Source organism: Lampris incognitus, chromosome 8 (genome assembly GCF_029633865.1).
Source record: "Lampris incognitus isolate fLamInc1 chromosome 8, fLamInc1.hap2, whole genome shotgun sequence".
Classification (NCBI taxonomy): domain Eukaryota; kingdom Metazoa; phylum Chordata; class Actinopteri; order Lampriformes; family Lampridae; genus Lampris; species Lampris incognitus.
In genome coordinates this window covers 42,148,573-42,174,814 of record NC_079218.1, presented here as the reverse complement: position 1 = coordinate 42,174,814, position 26,242 = coordinate 42,148,573, and the positions used below count along the sequence as shown (strand labels likewise).

Genomic DNA, 26,242 nt, shown 5'->3' with positions numbered 1-26,242 from the left:
GTTACTGTATTCAGTGTACTCTGTGGAGTGAGGTACTGTATTGAGTGTACTCTGTGGAGTGAGGTACTGTATTGAGTGTACTCTGTGGAGTGAGGTACTGTATTCAGTGTACTCTGTGGAGTGAGGTACTGTATTGAGTGTACTCTGTGGAGTGAGGTACTGTATTCAGTGTACTCTGTGGAGTGAGGTACTGTATTGAGTGTACTCTGTGGAGTGAGGTACTGTATTGAGTGTACTCTGTGGAGTGAGGTACTGTATTGAGTGTACTCTGTGGAGTGAGGTACTGTATTGAGTGTACTCTGTGGAGTGAGGTACTGTATTCAGTGTACTCTGTGGAGTGAGGTACTGTATTCAGTGTACTCTGTGGAGTGAGGTACTGTATTCAGACGGAGGGAAAATTCAAAGACCACACTCAACCAGTGGCAGGAGAAGAAAGCTAGTCTCCTCAAAACCAGCGAGGAAACCAAGCATGCCCTTCTTCGTGCTACGGAGCAGATAGAGGTGCTGAAAAGGAGCAGAGAGGAGGAGGAGGAGCAGAGCTGGGCAGGAGGAGAAACCGCCAGCATCTGATTCTACGGCCTCGACATCAAAGGCCAATAAGAAAAGGAGCTGGCGAAGAAGAGGAAGGACGAGCTTAAACTCCTCGCCAAGAGGGAGGAGGAAGAAAGAAAGCTCTTGGCCGAGAGACAGACAGAGGACAAGAAGAAAGAGAAAGACGAGCTGAAACGTTTGGCCAAGATAGAGAAAGAAAGAAAAAAAACCCCTCTTGGCCAAGAAGGAGGAGAGAAAGGAGTACTTTAGTTTGGTTTCAAAGTAAACTAAAACCTGCTGAGCACACCATCACAACCTAAAAATAATAATGAATAATAAAAGATATCTGCAATATCTTCAACATAATCTTTTTTTTTCTCTTCCATTTAGCGGGGGTGGTTTCATCTACCAGGGATTGTCAGTTTTCTATCTAAAGTGAAGTAAGATTTATTCCACATCCAGATAAGCGCTTATTTAACCAAATAGGTGTATAGTTACTCCAAAGAATGAGAGAGAAACACGTTCAGTTGTCTATCTTTCGGGTTTCAATTCAAAACCATTACGTTAACCGCCATGCTAATATGGATTGGTGTCGCTGATTTACCTGTTGGCACATCTTCTGTAGGTCAGAGGTTGTTTTAACCTCTCTCTCATTGTGTGGAGTAACTCTAGTGTCAGATTTTAGTTAAATAAACGATTGTTTATTGATTCTTGGATTCCTTCGTTGTTAACTCTCGGCCCTGCGATTTACCCTGCACAAATGACGTGGGTTATTCGAAGTTGTTAAAGGTTAAAGTTGTCACTGGTGAGATTATTTTGCTGCTGTGTGGGAGCAGGATGTGGTTTGAACCAGCACAGAACAGTTGTTTTGGACTGCACCCACGCTGACGCTTCCTGCTCGAAAACCTGCTCTGAAGGGGATTGTATCTGACGGATAGCAAGACAGCCATTGAACCAGACCACTGGCCAGCCGAGTAGGGTGTCTCTGTCTTTAACGCTGCCCTTATACACCATTAAGGAGTTTTAACAGAGGTTTGCAAGCCTCTGATTTGCCAAATTAAAAAACGGTTGGCAGTTAGCCTGCCCCTCTCAAAGGCTCCAGTCTGGAGAGATACTAACCTTGGCCAGCCAGTCAGCTGCCCCGATAGCTGCCAGACATGGCATCCAGCTCTGCCCTCAGCCAGCTGGAACTACACCAGCATCTGATAAGGCAGACATAAAAGCAGGAAATACAAAACGGGAAGAAAAAAAAAAACCTTTATCAGTGGTAAGCAATAACATTCACGTTTTGAGGGCCCGATTGAGAACCACTGGCTTAAATTAATGATAGACATCGCCTCATTAACAGCAGCCTTGAAATCCTAAATAACAATGGAAACTACATAACTCGATCCATCACTACATACTGTGAAGTCCGTTCATTGGTGTTCCTGCTAACAGAAAGGTGATGCTGAGGGAGAACTTGCAGCATCATTCTACTCTGTCCCAATGGCCTTCATGTTCTAGTGTTGGAGTGCCATCTATTGGTGTGGCAGGCAAAATAACTATTTGTAAAGTGAAGCATTTTTCCTACAGCACGAGTGTGCAGTCTCAGAAAATTATTAACCATGAACTCTGGTGTCTGATAATTAAACTACAAAAATTGACGGAATAATCTAATTGTAACACTGTGCTCCAGCCTTAGCTGGTATCGCTATGCTAATCCATTACCATTACAATACTAAATCTATGAAGCTCATGAAACAACCAGGTTGATGAAGGCAATGGGAGTCCTTTGCTCAGCAGAGGATGGCTTCAGTGAATATTGCAGCAAAAACAGGCAGAACAGTTTTTTTCCAACGAAACAGTTCAACATCAGGCTGATTAACAATAATTAATCAGCAGATGCCGCTGTAGCGATCCCCAATGGGAGTAGTCGAAAGTAGTAGTAGTAGCAATAGATTTACCTAAAATTAATTGCAATTATTTGTATAATGTTTTAATTATTTTAATAAAATTAGAGCTATGAAAAACAAATTGCTTTTTTCATTTAAATCACGTAGTATACAGTTAGCCAGTTAAACAGAGGTGATGAGGAGGTGATGGGTAGGTGTGGTGTCAAGGAGAGAAATGTGGAAGGACAGATGGTGGTGGATTTTGTGAAAAGGATGGAAATGGCTGTGGTGAATACATATTTCAAGAAGAGAGAGGAACACAGGGTGACGTACAAGAGTGGAGGAAAGTGCACACAGGTGGACTATATCTTATGTTTTAAGAACGGATCATTCATGTGAATGTCTCATTCTTACATTTACATTTACAACTGTCTTCATACATGAAGATGAAGAAATAAAGACACAGTCACACCCTGGCCCGGACTACCAGGTATTAAACTCCTTAAATTACAAACAGCTCTTGTTCAGAAAAATGAGCGTATCTGCCTTCTCAGGCTGCGTACGCGAGCGTTCAGTGTTGTGTCCCGTAATGGTTTATCTTGTAACGCCGCTAGGAGGCACTGCTGCGTAATGAAACGTGTGTTCTACGTTAATACAGTAAGAAGAAGAGAATATACGACGGAGGCTACGCGTGTAACTTTGAACGCTTAGCGATCTCAGTAAACCTTTTTTTAACGTTACAGGCTGTCGTTATTGAAATCTACAACGATACCACAAACTGGCGGCGAGGCTCTTCGGGGGTTTATTGCTGACTGACTCGCTGTTGCCCGGGAGGGGACATGGGAATACATTTATTTTAACTCGCACGCACGCAATATTAAGTCGCACGCTCAATTTAGTGAGTCGCACGCACGCTTTGAGTAAGTCGCGCGCTTTAGGGAGTCGCACGCCCTATGCAGCATTTCTTCGCCCGCTGCTTATAGCCCATGGCCGAACAACGGAGCTCCGCTGCAGATGAAGGCAAGGCAAGGTACACGGTTAGCATATTTTATTATGAATGTCTAGTTATTTAGCTATTATATTACAGGTGAACCATTTTACCCAGCCGAACGTATTTAGCCTAGATAAGGACAGCGTTTTAAAGATTCTGCTAGCTAGATTCAGAACAGCTGACGGTAAGGCGTTTAGTCTATCTAAACTTGAGTTAACTAGCCAACATTTATCAGCTAAAGAAATGTAGCGAATTCGGGGGACAACGCGGCCGGGAAGCGAACCCGTGTCGCCCGCACCGCAGGAGGCATCGCTAACCGCTCGACTAAAAGATCAGATTCGCGAACTAGCGGCCAGCGTGTCTTCTTATCCATGCACGTTACAGTAATAACTAACGTCTAATGCTTCAGGATATTCCTCTGAGTTAGCGTGAAGGGCCTACCCTTCTTTTTTGTCTTGTTGTTTTGTCTTACTTGTTGCCACATGTAATCGTTGTTAAAATGTCTCTCAGTAGACATTGCTGCTACACATTCCATAATGTTAACATGTAGCCTATCTAAAGCAACATTCGTTGTCGGCTAGGCCTAATGAAACTGGACTGGTAACGTTTTAGCTCAGTGTAAATAAAATGCCTCTAATGTGTGTGTAAGTATTGTAACGTGCATGGATAAGTAGACACGTTGGTCCTTGGTCAACGGGTCGGAGCCTTTAGTCGACTGGTTAACGTTGTCGCTTGTGGAGTGAGAGACACGGGTTCGCGTCCCGGCTGTGGCGACGGTCTCCCAGACTGCCCCCCGAACTCCCTACAGTATTGTATAACTATCGACTCACTTCAACAGAATGAAATTTCCTAACTAGTCTTCTCCCTGTCGTATTTGTGGAAATGCAGGATTTCGGATCTCTGGACCTGATCGGAAACAACCAGTGTCTTCATCATGGGTCGAGATAAACTCGCTGCATTTTATTTGGGTTTGAGTCATCAAGACATACTCGCAAGCGTAGCGTTACATGGTTTCACTATAAGCAAGAGACCCCTGAAAAGAGTTATTGGACGTTATGGATGTTTTCGTCGCCAGTATTCTGAGCTACAGGAAGTAATAGACTTCATTGCGGATCAATTAAGAGGCCCTGGGAGACGTCATGGTTCCGGGTGGATTAAGTGTCTGGAACATGGTACTCATGAAGGGAAAGAGGACGTGCGATTGATTCTTACTTACAACGCGCACACGACTTACTAAAGCGTGCGTGCAATTTACTAAATTGAGCGTGCCACTGGGGGCGGATCTGGACAGTTGCCCGAAACCGTGGGCTTTCAGGAGGGTCAGCATTGCCACAGTTGGACGAGAGCCACAGCGATAGCCGCGCGTCATCACAACAACGAGGCGAGCAAAAACCGCCACTTTCGAGCCCGTCTTATCGACTGTGTGGCATGTTGTGGAGTGTTGGGAGGCTCTGATGAAAGCAAGGCGATCTCATGAAGACTGAATCAGATTATTCTGTGAAGACCTTACTCAGTTTTATTTGCTTAATGGTAAAGAGGTCTCTCTCTTTTCACATTCAAATGTATCTGTGAGGGCAAATTGATAGATGACAGTTTATCTGTTGACCACAGTAGATTGTTCAGTAAGTGTAGAGCCAAAATATTTGTATTCAAGACATTTACAATGGACTCCTGGATGTAGCTGTCCACAAATATTGTACGCTGTACAGTATTTAGCCTAAGGAACAACCCTTGTCTTATGTGTCCATCTAGTAGTTACTGGTGGTATTGCTATGTCAGGCGACCAGAAAAATCAAATTATACAAGGCAACGTGACAATCAATCAAGTTGCATTTTATATAGCTCCCTTCTAGCTGCAACAGCCACTCGAAGTGCTTTACAATTAATTAATTCACACACACACACGCACACACACACACACCAATGGCATGTCAACTATGCAAGACAATGTCAAGTTTGCTAGTCAATTTACCCATTGAATGGGTCATTGTAACCATCATTGCAGCAACCCCCCCCCCCACGAAAGATTTGGCAGGAGCCGCCCTCCACACTAACTGTCTGCTCATTCATTCATTCTGCTGCTGAAGTGATGGTGATGGTTGTCACGTTCGTCCAGCCGTCAAGATGGAGTGATGTTTCTGTACATGCGATGGAGTCTGGTCAGCAGAGTTCTCCATGGCTCACTTACCCAAATCACCAACATGTCACGCATGTCAGTTTTGTTTTTTGTTGTTTTGTTTTTAGTTAAAGACGGAGAGTCGTTTGACAGGTCTTATACAGGATTGTAGCTCGGACCTCCCACGCCCCGTGTCTGCACCCATGACTGTGATACGGTTTAATGCACGGTCCTGTCCTTCATACGTGCCAGTAACGATGGAGAGACGCTGTTCGGCGCTCTTGGTCCGTATGTCCCCGCCACTTTCCCAAACTCAGGACTTCCCTTCGGAAGGCGCTGGACGCGTCGGCGTCAACGGGTCTGTATGGGATATCATACGGACCCGTTACCCACCGGGCACAGCACTACCCGGCTCTCAGCAGGCGGAGGAGGAGGATGGGGATGGGGATGGGGATGAGAATGGTCCGCGCCGCCGTCCCGCTGCGCTCAATCCGGATTTAAAACCCAGCCGGCTGTCAGTCCAGGGGGAGGAGAGCCGCGCGGTAATAATAATCGGCTTGCCGAGAGGAGACGCTTCGGTCTGACAGGGGGAAACCCCGTCCAGTCGTCCGCGTACGTTCGGGCTCTCTGGAAAGCCGGTCAGGTGAAAGTAAAGAGTGAAAAGGAGAAAGAATGAGAGGGGGAGAGTAGAGAGAGCGAGAGGAAGGAGGGCTAGAGAGAGAGAGAGAGAGAGAGAGAGAGAGTGGGGGGGGGGGGGCGAGGGAGAGGAAGGGGCGCGAGAGAGAGAGGAGAGAGAGTTTAGTTGAGAGGGAGCGGACCGGCGTGCGCGCGGCAACATCCCTGAGCTCGTGTATGAGCACCTCGGCGTAGGTCCCCGTTTCCGGCAACTCGGAGGAATCGCGTTTAACCACCATGCACAGATCGTCAAACGGTGAGTGAGTCTTCCTGCTCGGCAGGCTTGTGCCGGGTCATGGATTATGCCACTTAACCCGTCGACAGGTTTGAGATGATCGTCCCGTATGAAGGGGTTCTCCACCAGTGAGGGTTGTCATCTTTTGAAACAGTGTTGTTCATGTGTTTGTTGGTGTGTTGTTGGTTATCTGTAGTGACGGTGTGCACCGTGGATCGATACGGATCAGAGACGCCCTGGCCTCGTCTGAGGCTAAAGACCTTCCCAGTCGATTAATAGACAGGTGGGATTCTCAAGTGGTTTCAGTGGGTTTACCATTTGAGCAACCTCCCCCCCCCGCCTCATGCAAATGGCAGCGTTTGAGTCGTGCTCTTCCAAAGACTGGACTTTATCCTGTCACACTACACAGGCACGTATCAGAAATCAGTTACTTCGTCACAGCTTTATGTGTTTCAGAAGAAAATATTCGGTTTGGACAGATTCATGTTAAAAAAACCTTTATACGGTGTGTGTGAAACAAATAGGATGCCCCTGCCTTGGCAAGTTAACATGCTAAATTATCCAAGAGAAGTCATTAGGTCTAATCTGAAAGAAACGCACAGAAACACCCCCTGTCAGGGGGCCATACACTCTACCTCCTACAAATACAGGACGCAGTTGTTTTAGGGGTTTATATATATATACATATATATAACTTTGTTAAAAGAAACACTCAATGGCAGGGAAAGTGCTCAACAAATAAGGAGCAGAATAATCCAGTTAGTCAAGTAAATTCTGTATGAGACGGTACAAGCCTGTTTCATGCCATAAGCAATCATCAGCTGTCAATAAAGTTACTTGAGGAAAAAAAACCCAGTTTGCTCCTTATTTGTTGAGCACTTTCCCTAGTGCATCTCAAAAAAAATAGAATATTGTGGAAAAGTTCATTATTTTCCGTAATTTAATTCAAAAAGTGAAACTTTCATAAATTATAAATTCATTACACATAAAGTGAAATATGTCAAGCCTTTTTTTGTTTTAATCTTGATGATTACGGCTTACAGCTCATGAAAATCAAAAATCCAGTATCTCAAAATATTAGAATATTACATAAGACCAATCAAAAAAAGGATTTATAATACAGAAATGTCAACCTTCTGAAAAGTATGTTCATTTATGCACTCAATACTTGGTTGGGGCTCCTTTTGCATGAATTACTGCATCAATGCGGCGTGGCATGGAGGCAATCAGCCTGTGGCGCTGCTGAGGTGTTATGGAAGCCCAGGTTGCTTTGATAGCGGCCTTCAGCTCGTCTGCATTGTTGGGTCTGGTGTCTCTCATCCTCCTCTTGACAATGCCCCATAGATTTTCTATGGGGTTCAGGTCAGGCGAGTTGGCTGGCCAATCAAGCACAGTAACACCATGGTAGTTTTGGCACTGTGGGCAGGTGCCAAGTCCTGCTTGAAAATGAAATCAGCATCTCCATAAAGCTTGTCAGCAGACGGAAGCATCAAGTGCTCTAAAATCTCCTGGAAGACGGCTGCGTTGACTCTGGACTTGATGAAACACAGTGGACCAACACCAGCAGATGACATGGCACCCCAAATCATCACTGACTGTGGAAACTTCACACTGGACTTCAAGCAACTTGGATTCTGTGCCTCTCCACTCTTCCTCCAGACTCTGGGACCTTGATTTCCAAATGAAATGCAACATTTACTTTCATCTGAAAAGAGGACTTTGGACCGCTGACCAACAGTCCAGTTCTTTTTCTCCTTAGCCCAGGTAAGACGCTTCTGACGTTGTCTCTGGTTCAGGAGTGGCTTGACACTAGGAATGTGACACTTGTAGCCCAGTTCCTGGGCACGTCTGTGCGTGGTGGCTCTTGATGCACTGACTCCAGCCTCAGTCCACTCCTTGTGAAGCTCCCCCAAGTTCTTGAATCGGCCTTGCTTGACAATCCTCTTAAGGCTGCGGTCATCCCTGTTGCTTGTGCACCTTTTCCTACCACACTTTTCCCTTCCAGTCAACTTTCGATGGATATGCTTTGATACAGCACTCTGCGAACAGCCAGCCCTGTCAGCAATGACCTTCTGTGGCTAATGGGGGATTGTCAAGAGGAGGATGAGAGACACCAGACCCAACAATGCAGACGAGCTGGAGGCTGCTATCAAAGCAATCTGGGTTTCTATAACACCTCAGCAGTGCCACAGGCTGATTGCCTCCATGCCACGCCGCTTTGATGCAGTAATTCGTGCGAAAAGGAGCCCCGACCAAGTATTGAGTGCATAACTGAACATACTTTTCAGAAGGTCGACATTTCTGTATTATAAATCCTTTTTTCGATTGGTCTTACGTAATATTCTAATATTTTGAGATACTGGATTTTTGATTTTCATGAGCTGTAAGCTGTAATCATCAAGAGTAAAACAATAAAGACTTGACATATTTCATTTTATGTGTAATGATTCTAAAATATATGAAAGTTTCACTTTTTGAATTAAATTACAGAAAATAATGAACTTTTCCACAATATTCTAATTTTTTGAGATGCACCTGTGTGTGTGTGTGTGTGTGTGTGTGTGTGTATATATATATATATATATATATATATATATATATATATATATATATATATATGGGTTCAGACAGAGCTATGCTCCTGTCAGATAGCAACATGTCAGCGTTGCAGTGGGGCCCTAGCAGAGCCATTATAACCCCTAATATCTCCCATTGAAAGGGGGGTTTATCTTTCGGCTGACCGGTTCAACTCCCCACATGGGAGACTTTAGTTTAATGCTGTCTGTTTATCCATATAGAGCAACGGGCAACTGAAGATGCCTGAAGAGTAAAGCAGAACCGCACAGGCCCGAACCATACATTGCAGATGAAAGATTTGTAGGAGGTTGATGTCCCGACCAAAGCTGTATTTCAAATCTCAGAGTCACGGAAACCATTAGCAGTCATGGACATGTGACGTTCGGGACGAGACCAAGTCCATACTTGAGTATTACAGTTGCATATTACGGTATGCAGTAGTGGGAAGTGATCCAGTATATAGAGGGGAGTGATGCGTTCAAGTTTCGTTGTAGGATGAGTCCTGACTCGGATGCTCTGACTGGAGTGGGTGGGTCATTGCATTGATTGTTAAGGGGGCACCACTTTAGCAAAGGGCACATGCTAAAGCTTCCCTTTGACCCTCCCTGATAATATGCCCCCCCTCCCAATGGAGCATGTCCCAATCTACAAAGCTCCATCCATTCCTTAATACCAATACTACTAGTTCTGCTCCTCCTAATAGCATCTCCTGGATCGCCACCTTGCCGTGGTGGAGAAGCTTGTATGTACCAATGATCCCAAGAGCTATGCCGTCCAGAGCTTGGCTCCTGGTCAAGTCACCCAAGGCGGATAGATCAAGGAGGAGGTTCCAGATGAAGCGCGATCCAACGAAGACCTCAGCAGTGGAACTGGAGGAAGATGACTCCAGGTCACAACGGCAGTGAAGGCGGATGAAGGCTGCAACAGACGGTGGTCCCCAATCGTCTTGGTTCTCCATGCTATTGGACTCTGGCCACCCCTGCCAAGGACCGTGTGGTGGCTTCAGGCACATCAGCCACTCCACATAAAAAGCTGTCACATGCAGGCGTCCTCCTATTATGTGGCTCCAGCATCAATCTCTACACCCACCTGAGGACCCAGAGGGACCCAGAGGGACCCAGAGGGAGGACGGTCATACTTGACCCCAAGTGACCGCCAATGGTGACTACTGCTATATCAGTTCAGCTGAGTTGTATTTGCCAGAGGTCACCTGAGTCTCCCACAACTATATGAAGCAAGTGTCACCATGTATGCAAAAAAGCACCGTGCAAAGCAACAATTACAAAGACAAAAACAAGGTCTGCAGTTATTACCAGAGTTACTCAAAGTGGTCATTAACTAGATTAACCGCTGTTTGTTTGTATATTTTGGTGTTACCAAAACTGCCACTATGCATACACCAGCACCGTCTGTAATGACAACACATGTTTAATTGTGTTGCAGCTTTTGCAACAAGATACAGGCACTTTGCAAAGGAGTAAGGGCGTAAATGAAAACAGATGAATTTTACTTTGCAAAGCACAACACAATGTAAGCAACTCCCCTGCAAGAAACGAGGAGCGATATAAGCAAAGTGAAACAACCAACGAGAGAGAATCTGAGAGCCACAGAGACGGGGCGTATTAAGAGAGGCGGATAAGAAAGTTGTACATAATAAAAGTAAATGGGAGTGTAAAGTAAAGTGATTTTATAGATGTATTACCGTTTGGAGAAGTGACCAGTTGACGCTTTGCGACTATGGCTGCTAAAGCCACATCTGGACTGGAGTGGGATGACTGGTGACCCAAGGCTAATACTCCCATCCATTATCCAAACTGCTTATCCTGCTCTCAGGGTCATGGGGATGCTGGAGCCTATCCCAGCAGTCACTGGGCAGCAGACACACACACACACACACACACACACACACACACACACACACACACACACACACACACACACACACTTGGTATGGCCAATTCACCTGACCTACATGTCTTCGGATTGTGGGAGGAAACCCATGCAGACATGGGGAGAACATGCAAACTCCACACAGAGGACGACCCAGGATGACCCCCAAGGTTGGACTACCCTGGGGTTCGAACCCAGGATCCTCTTGCTGTGAGGCGACCGCTCTAACCACTGCGCCACCGTGCCGCTAGGCTAATACTTACACATAAATTATCTTTTTCCTGCTGTTATCATTTGCAGATATGGTGTATGGTGGCAGAGTTGAAGATGCTAAGATTTTCGTTGGGAGTGATGAGGAAGGACAGGAGTAGGAACGAGTATATTAGAGGGACCGCTCAGGTTGGACGGTTTGGAGACAAAGCAAGAGAGGCAAGGTTGAGATGGTTTGGACATGTGTGGAGGAGAGATGCTGGGTATATTGGGAGAAGGATGCTGAATATGAAGCTTCCAGGGAAGAGGAAAAGAGGAAGGCCAAAGAGGAGGTTAATGGATGTGGTGAGGGAGGACATGCAGGTGGCTGGTGTGACAGAGGAAGATACAGAGGACAGGAAGAGATGGAAACGGATGATCCGCCGTGGCAACCCCTAACGCGAGCAGCCGAAAGTGGTAGTAGATGTTGTTATCGTTTGTCGTTCCGAAACAGATAGAGAGATGGATTATTTGGTTGCCGGGGGGGGGGGGTATGTGTAGCATGTAAGGATTCAACACTACAGCTGTTGGCCGTGTTGAGTGACAGATGCTGGCGGCATGTCAGTCGAGAAGGCTTCTTCTTATCTTCACTTTACTTTTGCTGTGGCTCTCATTGTACGCCATGATGTGGAAGATGGCGAGGGCTTAGAAGATTTCCTTACCTGCTGGTTACATGACAACTTCAGTCACACACTTATAGAAATATACACACACACACACACACACACACACACACACACACACACACAGGCACATTGCCTGGCGGTTATCATCCACCATGTCCTGAACCAGTACCATCACTCCAATCCAGCACAGCATCCAGTATATTTGTGTCGGTGTGTGTGTCTGTGTGTGTGTGTGTGTGTGTGTGTGTGTGTGTGTGTGTGTGTGTGTGTGTGTGTGTGTGTGTGTGTGTGTGTGTGTGTGTTTTCACGCCTGCTTACTTGTATCGATGTGTGTTGTCATCACCACTTGCTTATACACGTATTCATCTGCCTACAAAACTTAAAACACCTGCTACCCCTATGCATGGGCACTTGTAACACACACACACACACACACACACACACACACACACACACACACACACACACACACACACACACACACACGCACACACACGCACATGCCAATGCACAGGTGGCTCAGATCTTTCTGTGGCTGCAGTACCAGTCCCGGCTCGGCCATCTGGCTAGACAGCCAATGCCAATCTCTATGCAGGACACACACACACACACACACACACACACACACACACACACACACACACACACACACACACACACACACACACACACACACACACACACACATGGTGGCACACTGACGATGCTTTCATGTTGCTAGGAAGATTTCTGGCCCACATTTCCTTTTTTTTGTGAGAACGTTTATAGAGCCACACAACTCTCTCACGCTTTCCTGTGCTCTCTGTCGCCCCCTGTCTTCAGCTTAACCTGTCAGCACGCTGTCTTCGCTGTGACTGCATCATACTCTGGCCTAGAACAGAACTGCTAGCATTGTTTTAGGTGAAATGACTGTTTTCCATGTTACGAGTGGGACATATTATCAAGGACTAAGTTCCCACCAGTCTCGCCAGTCTGGTGCCCACAGCGGAGGACAGCGTTCATAGCCAAAGCTCTGCCATCTCCTACCGAAGCCATTTTTTAGGGTTTTTGCTTGGCTGATTCCACAAAAGTAGTCGGCGTCTTGCAAAAAGAGGCAGAAGTAGCTAGTGTCCCAATACAGCCATCATACAATGATACACCGATCCAGGAGAGGTTGAAATCTGTTGACCGGGTGTTAGTTTCCAGTCTGAAGACGTTTTCTCCATTCATTTAGTGACGATGTACATGTTATCATGTTTTTTATGCATGTACGCCTACAAGTGGCTCTTTGTATTTGACTTTTAGTGTGTTGACACCATATGTGATGTGTGTTTATTTGAGAGGGAACTCCTATTTTGATACCTTGCATGAACAATAATGTCAGACTATACTTTATATGCCTGTCCATCCATCCACCCGTTCGTCCGTCCATCTGTCCAACTGTCCATCCATTCATCCGTCCGTCCGTCCATCCATTCATCCATCCATCCATCCATCCATCATCCATCCATCTTATCCATCCATCCATCCATCCGTCCATTCATCCATCTATCCATCCATCCATCCATCTATCCCTCCATCCATCCATCCATCCATCCATCTGTCCATCCATCCATCCCTCCATCTGTCTGTCCATCCCTCCATCTGTCTGTCCGTCCGTCTGTCCGTCCGTTTGTCCATCCATCCATCCATCCATCCATTTGGCCGTCCATCCATCCGTCCATCCATCCGTCTGTCCATCCGTCCCTTTCACCCTTCCATTCTCTTTTTGTCCTCTCAAGTTATTTCTGTCTTCTGCTGTCTTTTTCCCTTTTCTCTGTCCATTCTCCTCCAAACCCCTGGTGTGGTAATGAGCGGGTGTAAATCCTGTCAGCCTTTGGAAGAGTGTAAAGCTCTCCAGGAACGACTATGAGTCACCAAGTCACTATCAATCACTAAGTCTGTCTTATCCCCTCTAAGTCCTGTGGTCTGCACATGATTAGTAGTGGTGTCCCTGTAGTGGCTCTTTGACTGGTTTTTGACTGGTCTCCAAAGTGTGTATATCTTCTCCACAGCCCTTGCAAATGTGAGTGTGGTGCAATTGTAAACTGCATGTATTTTTAACGCCATAACACCTTGCTGCTTGCCGGGTTCAGCAGACTTTCTTCAACAGTTTCGGAGGAGAAGAAGCGGGACTCAAATCCCATTTTGCATAACACTGTGGTTTGAATATGTGCCCTCTCGTCTCTTCTTCCCTCTCTCCTCCTCTCCTCCTGGCCGTTAGCAGTGCAGTACCAGTCTGGTCTGTATGGGAGCAATGGGAACAGCTCTAGCCCCGTGGCCGGGCGCGGGAGTTCATCCATCATGTGCGAGCGCTGCAGGGAGGCGTGTCGAGGAGAGGTGGTTCGCGTCAAGAACACACACTTCCATGTGAACTGTTTCACCTGCCAAGGTAACGCACACACACACACACACACACACACACATAGTATGTGCAGAAACCCTTAAATGACCAGCCAATTTGAACAAGAAGACATCTACCGCAGTGAAGTAGCTTATAGCCAAACCTTGTTTTACATGCAATGGGTGCTGTGCAGAACAGCCACCGTCTTCCATGGCTGCTGACCCGCTCAGCTGGGGGGCGGGGGGCGGGGGGGGCGACAAGGAATTTACGGCTTAACAAGGAATTTCCAGATGTCTCCGGATGTCTTAGGATTTGAACCTTTTAAACACAAGCTTTCTAACACACACACACACACACATGCTAGCGCAGCCATCACTGCAGCCTACAGTAACTCACTCTGAGCGCAAAACATCTGATGCAGGAACAGACACTACACACATGCAAATGTAATGCTGCTTCAGCTCTCCAAATGTGTGTATGGGGGTGGGGTACTTTGTAGACACATCACAGCGTCTCTCTCTCTCTCTCTCTCTCTCCGTCTGGCTCTCTCTCTCTCTCTCTGTCCTTGTGTCTCTTTTTGTCTCAGTCTGTCTCACTTTCTTTTTTTTTATACTTCTGTGTGTATGCATGTTTGCATGTGCATCTAGCATGTGTGTGTCTGGGGGTGTTCCTATAAGTGTGTGCACATCTTTGTGTGTGTGTGTGTGTGTGTGTGTGTGTGTGTGCGTCTGCCTCTCTGTGTTCCACCAGCGAGCAGGTGGGACAGAGCACACAAACAGAGGGCTGGAGTCAGCAGCTAGCCTCGCAGTGCAGTCAGCAGCTTTTCAGCAGATAGTCAGACTAGACCCGGTTAACCTCCTTTCACAGGCCTGGGCCCACATAGTCCCCGAGCCTGGTAAAAAAAAACAAAAAAAAACAGCAGCAGTGTTTTCCCTGTTTTCCTCTGTCCTCCGTCAGGCTTTACGCTGCCCCTGAATAGACTTTATCAGGATGACGGCTGATTTATTCGCTGAATGAACGAGCGACTGACTGACGGATGGATGGAGAGACTGATTAGTGAGAGCACCCGTTCCTTCAGACCGGGACAGCTCCTCTCATTGATTCTTACTGAAGACAGTATGCGGGAATATCACGGTATTTATTATGTACTATTGATCTCAGGGAGTACTTCTAACGACTGTTAGCTAATGGCCTGTGGGCTCGGCAGACAGCAGCTGATGAAGAGGGCGAGAATCAAATCATACACAGGCCTCTCAGTCTCTTTCATTCTGCTCATTAACCCAACCCTTCCTCTCCTCTTTCCCCTCTCCTGTATTCTCTCTAGCTCTCACTAGCTCTCTCTCTAGCTCTCTCTCTCTCGCTCGCTGTCATCTGTCTCTCATCTCTCTCGCTCTCTCTGAACTGTGAACCCTGGGGAGTTACAGTGGCCCTTTGTTTTGGTAAACAATACAATCTCCTGTTAGAGTGGTCATTAGAGATTGGAGAGAATTTTCTTTAATTACTTAGAGAGGGAGAGAGAGAGAGAGAGGCTGGGAGGAGAGGAGGGACCAAAAACTAGAGATGAGAGGATAGGGCGAAGAGAGAGGCAAAGGGAGGGGAACTAGAGCGAAGGACACGAAGAGGAAAATAGAAAACGAGGCGATGAAGAGGGAATAATTTGAGTTTTTTTTTTTAAACAATGGGCCTCATTCTTCAATACAATCGCGCCTACGTATGAGTTTGTTCTTACACACCCGTGGAATTTGTTTTTGCTCCGGAGGTTGTGTGGCAGGCTGAAGCAAAGCCTGATGGTTATTTGTCAGTCCTTCCTCCTGACATCTATTGTCTATGAGCGGTCACCCAGGCCTGCAAACACGTCAGTGTTAGACAACCGGTGTCTCCATTCAGGGTTACCCAGGTTCTCCACTGGACTCTGAGACAAAGTGCAGGGCTAAAAGATCCCATAGGTGTGTTCGAACACGTGCACGTACAAACTATTGATGAATGAGGCCCGATGTGAGGAGAGGAGAGGAGAGGAGGAGAAAGTATGAAAAGAATGAGAGGAGAGGGATAGCGGAAGACAGATGGAGACCAGGATTTGAACTTTGGTGTGTGTGTCTTTCAGTTACTTTTAAGCAAAATGTGTTTGAGTCTGGCGGTACGGGGGTGCCGTGGTTAGCGCGGTCGCCTCACAGCAAGAAGGTCATGGGTTCGAGCCCCGGGGTAATCCAACCTGGGGGGTCGTCCTCTGTGTGGAGTCTGCATGGTCTCCCCGTGTCTGCGTGGGTTTCCTGCGGTTTCCTCCCACAGTCCAAAGACATGTGGGTCAGCTGTACTAAATTGTCCTTAGGTTGTGTGTGTGTGTGTGTGTGTGTGGGCCCTGTGATGGCCTGGCAGCCTGTCCAGGGTGTCCCCCCACCTGCCGCCCAGTGACTGCTGGGGTAGGCTCCAGCATCCCCGCCACCCTGAGAGCAGGATAAGCGGTTTGGATACAGGATGGATGTTTGAGTCTGTCGCTGGGTTCATACGGAAAGCGGTGGCGTGGTTCGAACTTGTTCTGGGTTTTCGCTCTCCTAAGGCCTTTCCCACAGAACACCTCCCTCTCTGCTCGTTGATGTTGCTCCTCTCTTCCTCTCCCTCCCGAATCCTCAGTTTGCTTGCCCCGATTCTCCTGCAAACGCATGGGCGATGCAGGAGGAGATGCGCCCCGTGTTGGTGATGCGTATCGACGAGGGCGGGCCGTTGACGGGGCGGCAGACGTGTGCCGGCATGGAGCTCTCTTGGCGCCCGCCCGCCCCTGTCTCTCCCTCTCTCCCTCCCCGTCCTCACCCTTCAAATTCACTCTGCTCCTCTTTCCTCTCACTTGTAAATGCTCTCTCGCCTTCCCCTCCGCTCATATCTCCCTTCACTCCCATCTCTGCCCCCCGCTCCGTCCTCCGCCCGTCTCTCCTCTGTTCTGCCCGCTCGAATCACAGCCGCCCATGTTCTCTCCTCCCCTCTCCTCCTGAGCTTCTCTCGTGATTTTGGATTAAAATTTTAAAGGTCAAGCCAAAACCGGAAAATATGAGGGGCAGTCCCTGAACGCTGAACATCGCCCCAAATAGTCTTTATCAGCCTTGTGCTGGGACCGAGCCCGTGTCCTTATCCCATCGGTTTCCCCAGAAAGCGTTTGAATAAAAAGAAACCATACCGATTTTAAGTCAGATCCCGTCGTCTCGAGACCGTTGTCTGTGTAAGGCTTGATAAATAGGAGTGGTGTTCAGGTCCCGCACCCTGTTTGAGCAGAGCTGTATCTGCGTTTTGCCCCGTCGTAAAATTCAAAGCAGGGCTACACGGTGTGGTTCTCCTTATTTGGCAAAGCTTACTGCAATGCCTGACCCACTCTGAACCGCAAGAAGTTTGAGCTGTACAAGTTGAGCTTTACTGAGAGCGAGACGAATTGTTTCATCACTTTAGCCATCACGGACGGCTTGGCTCCATCTCGAATAGATGCTTCAACGACAAACTTCAGATCTTCATCATCATCATCATCATTTGCATCACTCTGGGTCAAGTATGACCGTCCTCCCTCTGGGTCCTCGGGTGGGTGTAGAGGCCAATTCTGGAGCCGCATAATGGGAGGATGCCTGAGTGCGACAGCTCCCCCCCCCGCCTTTTCCCCCAATTGTATCCAACCAATCACCCCACTCTTCCGAGCCGTCCCGGTCGCTGCTCCACCCGCTCTGCTGATCCGGGAGGGCTGCAGACTACAACATGCTTCCTCCAATACATGTGGAGTCGCCAGCCGCTTCTTTTCACCTGACAGTGAGGAGAAGGGGGACGTAGCACGTGGGAGGATCACGCTATTCCCCCCCAGTTCCCCCTCCTCACCCCAACCAGAGGAGGCACTAGTGCGGTGACCAGGACACATACCCACATCCAGCTTCCCACCCGCAAGCACGGCCAGTTGTGTCTGTAGGGGTGCCCGACCAAGCCGGAGGTAACACGGGGATTTGAACTGGCGATCCCTGTGTTGGTAAGCAACGGACTAGACCGCTATGCTACCCAGACGCCCCTGCAACCACCAGAGGTGTAAAAACCCAATCCAGAAAGTAAAACCCTAACCGTGTCTTTACTCCATCCAGGTATTAGACCAGCTGATTTGGGAAAGTTGTCAGTGCAATCAAATGGTTTAGTACATGGGTGGAGTAAAGACACAGTTAGGGTTTTTACTTTCTGGACCAGGTTTACACCTATGGCAGCCACCACACGGTCCTTGGCAGGGGGTGGCCAGAGTCCAATGGCATGGAGAACCAAGATGATTGGGGACCACCTTCTGTTGCAGCCTTCATCCACCTTCACTGCCATCCTGACCTGGAGACATCTTCCACCAGTTCTGCTGTTGAGGTCTTTGTTGAGGCTGTTGAGGTTTTTGTTGAGGTCTTTGTTGAGGCCGTTGAAGTCTTTGTTGGCTCTTTGTTGGATCGCGCTTCGCCTAGAACCTCCCCTTTCACCTGTCCACCTTGGGTGACCCTACCAAGAGCCAAGCTCCGGACGGCATGGCTCTTAGGATCATTGGCATATGCAAGCTTCTCCACCACGGCAAGGTGGCGATCCAGGAGAAGCACCAACTTCAGAAGCACTAACTAGCACATCAGTTCAGCTGTGGTTACCATAGAAGACACTGACTCACACCTCGTTACCTCGTGTGCGTGTGTGTGTGTGTGTGTGTGTGTGTGTGTGTGTGTGTGTGTGTGTTGAGCATGAGCGTGCACGCGTGCATGAGTCGGTGGGTGTAAGTTCATATATTTTGCACAAGTTTGTGTGAGCTCCATCCTTGTCTATGTTTTTGGGTGTCTTAAGGAAACAAATCAAAGCGATGAGACGGTCAACATGTGTACAAAGCCTGGAGAAATACTTGTTTCTTCCATCCACGTCCTTTTATGCCCCGTCTTTTTAAATCCGTTTTTCTTTTTCGTCTTTCTTTTCATCCTCTTTGACACTTCGCTCATGCCGTGGGCAGTGAACAAGAGAAATCATTATCTGCTTTCTTTCTGCCAATTTTGTGTTTTTGCCCATGTGCGTGTCTGTGTGTGTCTGTGTGGGTGTCTGAGGCAAGTGGAACTAGCATGAGTGTGTATATGTATCGCTGTGTCCCGGTTTTGGTTGCCAGAATTGTGTGTGTGTGTGTGTGTGTGTGTGTGTGTGTGTGTGTGTGTGTGTGTGTGGCCATCCCTCCAGTGCTTCAAACTAACATGCTGCAGGTCAATGTTAACAGATGTAAGAAGAAAAAAAAAACAGAAAAAAACGAAAACAATAAAGTCCTCTACTACTTGGGTATACATGGTTCAACCCGCCCCCTTAAGAGAGAGATAGGGAGGGAAAGCCAGGATAAAGATAAAAGACCGGGTGAAGGGGGGTGTCTGGGTAGCGTGGCGGTCTATTCCGTTGCCTACAAACACGGGGATCACTGGTTCGAATCCCCGTGTTGCCTCCTGCTTGGTCGGGCGTCCCTACAGACACAATTGGTGGTGTCTGCGGGTGGAAGCTGGATGTGGGTATGTGTCCTGGTCATTGCACTAGTGCCTCCTCTGGTTGGTCAGAGTGCCTGTTCGAGGGGGAGGGGGCCTGGCCTGGGGGGAATAGCGTGACCCTCCGACATGCTGCGTCCCCCTGGCGAAACTCCTCACTTGCAGGTGAAAAGAAGCAGCGTGTATCGGAGGAGCCATGTGGCGGTCTGCAGGGCTGCAGACTGCCACATGCTGCCACATGCTGCTCCCTGCCACATGCTACCACATGCTGCTCCACCCCCCTCTGCAGCCCTCCCCGTATCAGCAGAGGGGGTGGAGCAGCAACCGGGATGGCTCGGCGAGTGGGGTAATTGGCCAGGTATAATGGAGGTGAAAAAGACCGGGTGGAGAAGTAAAAGGAAGGATACACTTAAAAAAGGATAACGTAGGATGGGAGAGGATGAGGGGGGAGGGGGGGTGATGAAAAAAAGGGAGCAATAGTGAATGTGGCACCAGAGGGCATGAATGAAGCTGGGAGAGAGAGTCACCCTGACAGGTCTCTCCTTTGAATTGGCATACGGTACATTTTTCAGCAGCTATTCCTCAACAGAAAGGTGGATTATAACCATAAACAGGGTTTCTGAATGCCTTGCTCTAGGGTTGGGACCACACAGAGCCTTTTAACAATGCAGACATTCAGTCTCGCAGTTTGATTGGATTGCCAGTTATAGACATAAAAAATTGTGCTACATTGTTACCTTCAATATCCTCCATCCATCCATCCATCCATTTTCCAAGCCACTTATCCTAATTAGGGTTGTAGGATGCTGGAGCCTAGCCCAGCAGTCATTGCGCAGAAGGCGGGGAAACACCCTGGACAGGTCGCCAGTCCATCGCAGGGCCGGCGCACACACACACACGCACGCACACACACACACACACACACACACACACACACACACACATTCACACCTAGGGACAATTTAGTACGGCCGATTCACCTGACCTACATGTCTTTGGACTGTGGGAGGAAACCGGAGCACCCGGAGGAAACCCACGCAGACAAGGGGAGAACATGCAAACTCCACACAGAGGACGACCTGGGATGACCCCCACAAGGTTGGACAACCCCAGCGTTCGAACCCAGGACCTTCTTGCTGTGAGGCAACGGCGCTAATCACCGGGCCACTGTGCTGCCCCCTTCAATATCAGAAGTCCCTTAATTACCTTTTATGTTACTGGTAACAATCCTTCCCAGCTACCCTGCCTTGGAACGTAGACTATGTTTATGTTATTCTCTGCCCATCTGGTATGTGCAGAGAAAAAGCGGATATGAAGCTCAGTGAAAAGGAGCAGCACCTCTTGGCTTTTTAAAAAGTAGTGAAATTTGAAAATCTAATGTGTGGTGATCAATCTTGGGCAATTTACATGCACATTTCCATCCATTCTTGCTACCCGTATCTACCTGTTTTTCATTGTGGGAGTGGAAAGCCCTCTGATACCGCTACTGTGACGTAGGACCATTGATAGAAACTTGAGCTGACATTTAACTTACAGCTATGCCATTTAGATGTGCGTTGCTAGGATGGATTGTCCTGTCTGGAATGACCTGACACTTATTGAGCCACACGGGAAATGGAACGAAAAATCCTGCCAGTGTCGGTGGCGTCCTTTTACGTAACGAGCCATATGCGGGATGAAGGATGACACTCCACAGTGCAGGAGTACCAGGGCCATTTGCTCTGTGGAGCTACACAGGGTTATAAACAAGACATGGGCCCTTTTCCATGCATGTCCTGCAGCCATGTTGGGAGCAGTGGGAGTGGCCTGGATGTTCTCCTGAGGCTGAAGTCTCTTTTAGATTTTGCAGGGGTTAATTCTCTCTGGTGGAGAACTGTAGAAGAAGTCACACAGCTCAGAGGTCACTGCCCAGACTGGCCCTTTGGTTGCCGTGGTTACCATAACAGACAGCTGAGTGGCTGGATACTGCTGCAATGCTGCACAGAGGAGGTCAGGTGAAGATAAAGATCTGAACCATTTGTCCCACCAATACCAGTGATGTGGTTGAGGCTTAAGCTAATACAACCTGTAATGCAAATCCAGCTTGAATCCGTATATCTTCATCCAGTTCTTGACAATTTCAGTTCAATATTACTTTTTTCCATCCTCCCTAATGGTCTCCCAACCTTTTTATTAAAGCTAGATCTCTGACCACCTTGTCCAAAAGCACTTAATCACAGCAGGGCTTTCCTGTCTGCCAGCTGACCTGCCGGAAAAGCGGCGCTTGATTTAGCTTCCGAAGAACCAGCTGGCAGCGAAAGTGGGAACTTTCTGGAGAGTGCCGACTCAGCGTGCGGAGCAAGCTAAATCGAGCATACCTGAAGTATTTGGGACAACAGGTGGGGTCAGGATAGGTCATGGCGGGGTCAGGGTGGGGGTCACAGGAGGTCAGAGGGTCTCCCTCAACAGGTCTGTGGCACAGAGGGCACCGGTGAAAAATTGACCGATGAATTTTGTGCTTTGGTCTGCAAGTTCTAACAGCAGCTGTAGTAATTGTTCTGACTGTCGCTGAGATGTCACGTGACAGAGGAGGACCAATCGATGATGGCCGGTCCTGAACTTAATCAAATCAATACTGTGAAATTTTCACACCATGGCTACTTCCTGTATACATAATTACCCACTAGAATCTTCGTCACCGGACTATCCAAGTCATAGAGATTCATGTGTGCATTCGTGCTAGGTGTATAAGACATGATGTTTAACACATGACTGAGAGGGCTTGGACATGTGTGGAGGAGAGATGCTGGGTATATCGGGAGAAGGATGCTAAATATGGAGCTGCCAGGGAAGAGGAAAAAAGGAAGGCCAAAGAGGAGGTTTATGGATGTGGTGAGAGAGGACATGCAGGTGGCTGGTGTGAAAGAGGAAGATGCAGAGGACAGGAAGAGATGGAAACAGATGATCCACCGTGGCGACCCCTAACGGGAACAGCCGAAAGTAGTACTAGTGTAGTAGTAGTATAAGACATGATGTTTGAGTGACCTTAAGGGGACTGTGATGTTGGCAGGAACCACAGGGAGTTAAAACATACGTAAGGTAGTGTAGCATGAGGTAGCGTAGCAGTCTATTCCGTTGCCTATCAACACGGGGATCGCCGGTTCAAATCCCCATATTACCTCCAGCTTGGTCGGGTGTCCCTGCAGACCAAATGGGCTGTGTCTGCAGGTGAGAAGCCAGATATGGGTATGTGTCCTGATTGCTGCACTAGCGCCTCCTCTGGTCGGTTAGGGCACCTGTTAAGGGGAGATGGAGAATAACGTGATCCTCCCACACGCTACATCCCCCTGGCAAAACTCCTCACCGTCAGGTGAAAAGAAGCGGCTGGCGACTCCACATGTATTGGAGGAGGCACGTGGTAGTCTGCAGCCCTCCCCGGATCAGCAGAGGGGGTGGAGCAGCGACCGGGACGGCTCAGAAGTGTGCGGTAATTGGCTAAGTACAATTGGGGGAGAAAAAGGAGGGAAAAAAGACACTATGAGCCGGTGTATGCAGACACTGCACCATGCATACCTGCAGCTACCTGTAGTGAACTTGGCACTTTTGAACAGGCAATGACCAAATTTCACCAGCTGTCTGTTTTCGGTTATAATGATTTTTGCTAGTGAACTGTTGCATGCCTTTAGATGTCACAGGTGACACTTGATAGCAAAGATTACACATCACCCCAAGTTAATGCAGTTAATCATAGTTAAACAATATGATTAAATATACTTCAGCTGAATTTTGAGGCCGAGTTGGCTGGCTGTAATATTGCACATGGAGCCTTTTCTGTGAGGACAGTTTTTGCAAATTGTTCGTAGTTCAAAATCTAATTTCAAGGGTGCCTTTATGTCGAAATCAAGTGTGGGCAGCTCTCCGTCCCCCGTTTGTCTCCTGATCTTAATAGCTTCTCAGTTAGACAGCGGTGGATGTGTGAATGCTTTAAGAGGGGCGAGAGAGCGAGAGAGAGAGAGTGAGAAAGAGAAAGAGAGAAAGAGGGAGTGAGAGAGAGAGAGTGAGAGAGAGTGAGAGAGAGAGAGAGTGAGAGAGAGTGAGAAAGAGAGAGAGAGAGAGAGAGAGAGAGAGAGAGAGAGAGAGAGAGAGAGAGAGAGAGAGAGAGAGAGAGAGAGAGAGAGAGGGACTTGGAACAAGCTATCAGCTCCCTGTGCGAAACTGAGATTGTGTGTCTGTCTTAGTCTGTGTGAGACAGACAGACAAAATGTGCGATTCATGCATGTATGATTGCATGTATCAACATCCACATGTGTGTATCTGAATGTGTGGCTGTAGGTGCCCATCAGAATGGACACTTGAAGGATCTCTAGTGTGTGTGTTTGTGTGTGTGTGTGTGTGGGGGGGGTGCGTGTGCGTACACACTTGCCGCATTCTGCACATTGTGAATTGCATTAATTTCAGCCTGTTACTGAGAAAGGTCAAGCTGGCATTTTCCAAGATATACTGCAGCTTTGCCATGAGTAGAATACTGTATGAAAGACAGGGGGGGATCAAAAGACATTTTTTTATTTTCTGGAGAAGGTGGTGCCCCATATCTCTGCCCTCCTGTGTGCAGAGCATGCGTTCAGCATGCAAACACCACCTTTATGGTATTACACCCACTCTTCTGTTAGCCAGCTGGCAAAGATGAACAGCTGGTGCACGACAGGCTTTTGAAAATCCCGGCCCCAGTTGTTTTTAATCCTGACTATACAAATTCAGATTATTTTCTGTTAAAGAAACAAAAAGGTCAAGGCTGTGTCACATGGACTGATAGAAAATCTGGTTTGTGTTGGGAGTTTGAGTTTATTTAAAGAGCGACGGTTCAAAAAGAGAAAGACTGCAGAAAACACATTGAGACGGTAGGTCCGTGTTCAACTCTGGCAGTGAAAAACAAGGTTATTGCTGTAAAACATACTTTTTCTTAAGGTTTTATTGGAATCATTTGAAAAGCATTTTGTTTATCTATTTTCTGAAATTCAATAACCCAATAAGGGATGTCTAAAGTGAATAACAGGAAAAAAAATTCCATGGTCAGAATCAGAATCATGTTTATTGGCCATGTGGGTTTGCACATACATGGAATTTGACTGCGATTTCGTGGCTCTCTCAGTGTACTTAACATAGAATAACAACACAACAACACAACACTCTACAGATATACACACAAGGACTGACTTATAGCTGATAAAGTGCAGTGGTGCAGGGAATATATCAGAGATGCTGAAATAGATGTCAGCAGGTTACTTACACACATGCCTGAGGTAGATGGACATGACAGAGTACCAGTATACGTACAAAGTACAGTATATACAACATGGTTGGATTTATCTGACAGCGTTAAGCATTCATTTGAATGACAGCCTTGCACAAAGAAACTGTTTTTATATCTGGCTGTTTTGGGCTACAGTGTTTTGTAGCGCCTACCAGAGGGGAGGAGTTGGAACAGGTTGTGACCAGGGTGTGATGGGTCTGCAGTGATGTTGCTTGCCTGTTTCCTGAGTCTGGAGGTGTGTAAGTCCTGAATGGAGGGCAGGTTGGCACCAATGATTTTCTCTGCAGACTTAACTGTCCATTGTAGTCTGTCCCTGTCCTGTTTGGGGGCCGAACCAAACCAGACGATGTGCAGAGGACAGACTGGATTATTGTAGTGTAGAACTGAATCAACAGTTCCTGAGGCAGGTTGAACGTCTTCAGCTGGCGGAGAAACTACATCCTCTGCTGGGCCTTTTGGTGATTGTGTCTATGTGTGGGTGTCTGAGGCAAGTGGAACTAGCATGAGTGTTCCCGGGAGATTGTGGAACCCAGAAATCTGTAGGTTTTCACCATAGACACCATGCTGGTGAGTATGGTGAGGGGGGGCAGTGTTGGGGGGTTGTTATGGCTGCACCAGAGGGCCAGCTGATCAACCTCCCATCTATATGCACACTCATCACCATCCCAGATAAGGCCAGTGATGGTTGTGTCATCCACAAACTTCAGGAGTTTAACAGATGGGTCACCTGAGGTGCTTTCATTTGAAGGAGAAGAGTAGAGGGGAGAGCACACATCCCTGGGGGGCGCCAGTGCTGATTGTCTGGGTGCTGGATGTGATTTTCCCCAGCCTCACCAGCTGCCTCCTGTCTGTCAAGAAGTTTTTAATCCACTGGCAGATGGGGGCTGGTACAGTGAGCTGGTGAGTTTGGAGTGGAGGATATGTGAGATGATGGTGTTGAACATTGAGCTGAAGTCCACAAACAGGATCCATGCGTATGTCCCTGGAGAGTTGAGGTGTTGGAAGATGTAATGAAACCATATGTTGACTACATCATCCACTGACCTGTTTGCTTGGTAGGCAAACTGAAGGGGTTTGAACAGGGAGCCTTTGATTTCCTTCAGGTGGGCCAACACCAGTCTCTGGAAGGATTTCATGACCACAGACATTAGGGCAATGGGCCTATAGTCATTTAAATCCTGTGATATGGGGTTTCTTGGGGACCGAGATGATAGTGGAGCTCTTGAAGCAGGAGGGGACTTCATACATCTCCAGTGATCTGTTGAAGATCAGTGTGAAAATGGGGGCCAGCTGGTCAGCACAGACTTTAAGACAGGAGGGTGATATGCCATCCGGGC

At 47.7% G+C, this 26,242-nt stretch overlaps 1 protein-coding gene across 1 annotated transcript in view; it reads left to right on the top strand.

Moving 5' to 3' along the window:
• Positions 1-5,769: 5,769 nt before the first annotated feature.
• Positions 5,770-26,242, top strand: part of LOC130116392 (actin-binding LIM protein 3-like) — a 54,667-nt gene continuing 34,194 nt past the window's right edge. Inside the window, exons 1-2 of the mRNA XM_056284308.1 lie at positions 5,770-5,974; positions 14,007-14,174. Coding sequence (XP_056140283.1) covers positions 5,770-5,974; positions 14,007-14,174 — 373 coding nt within the window. The remainder of the gene's footprint in view (positions 5,975-14,006; positions 14,175-26,242) is intronic.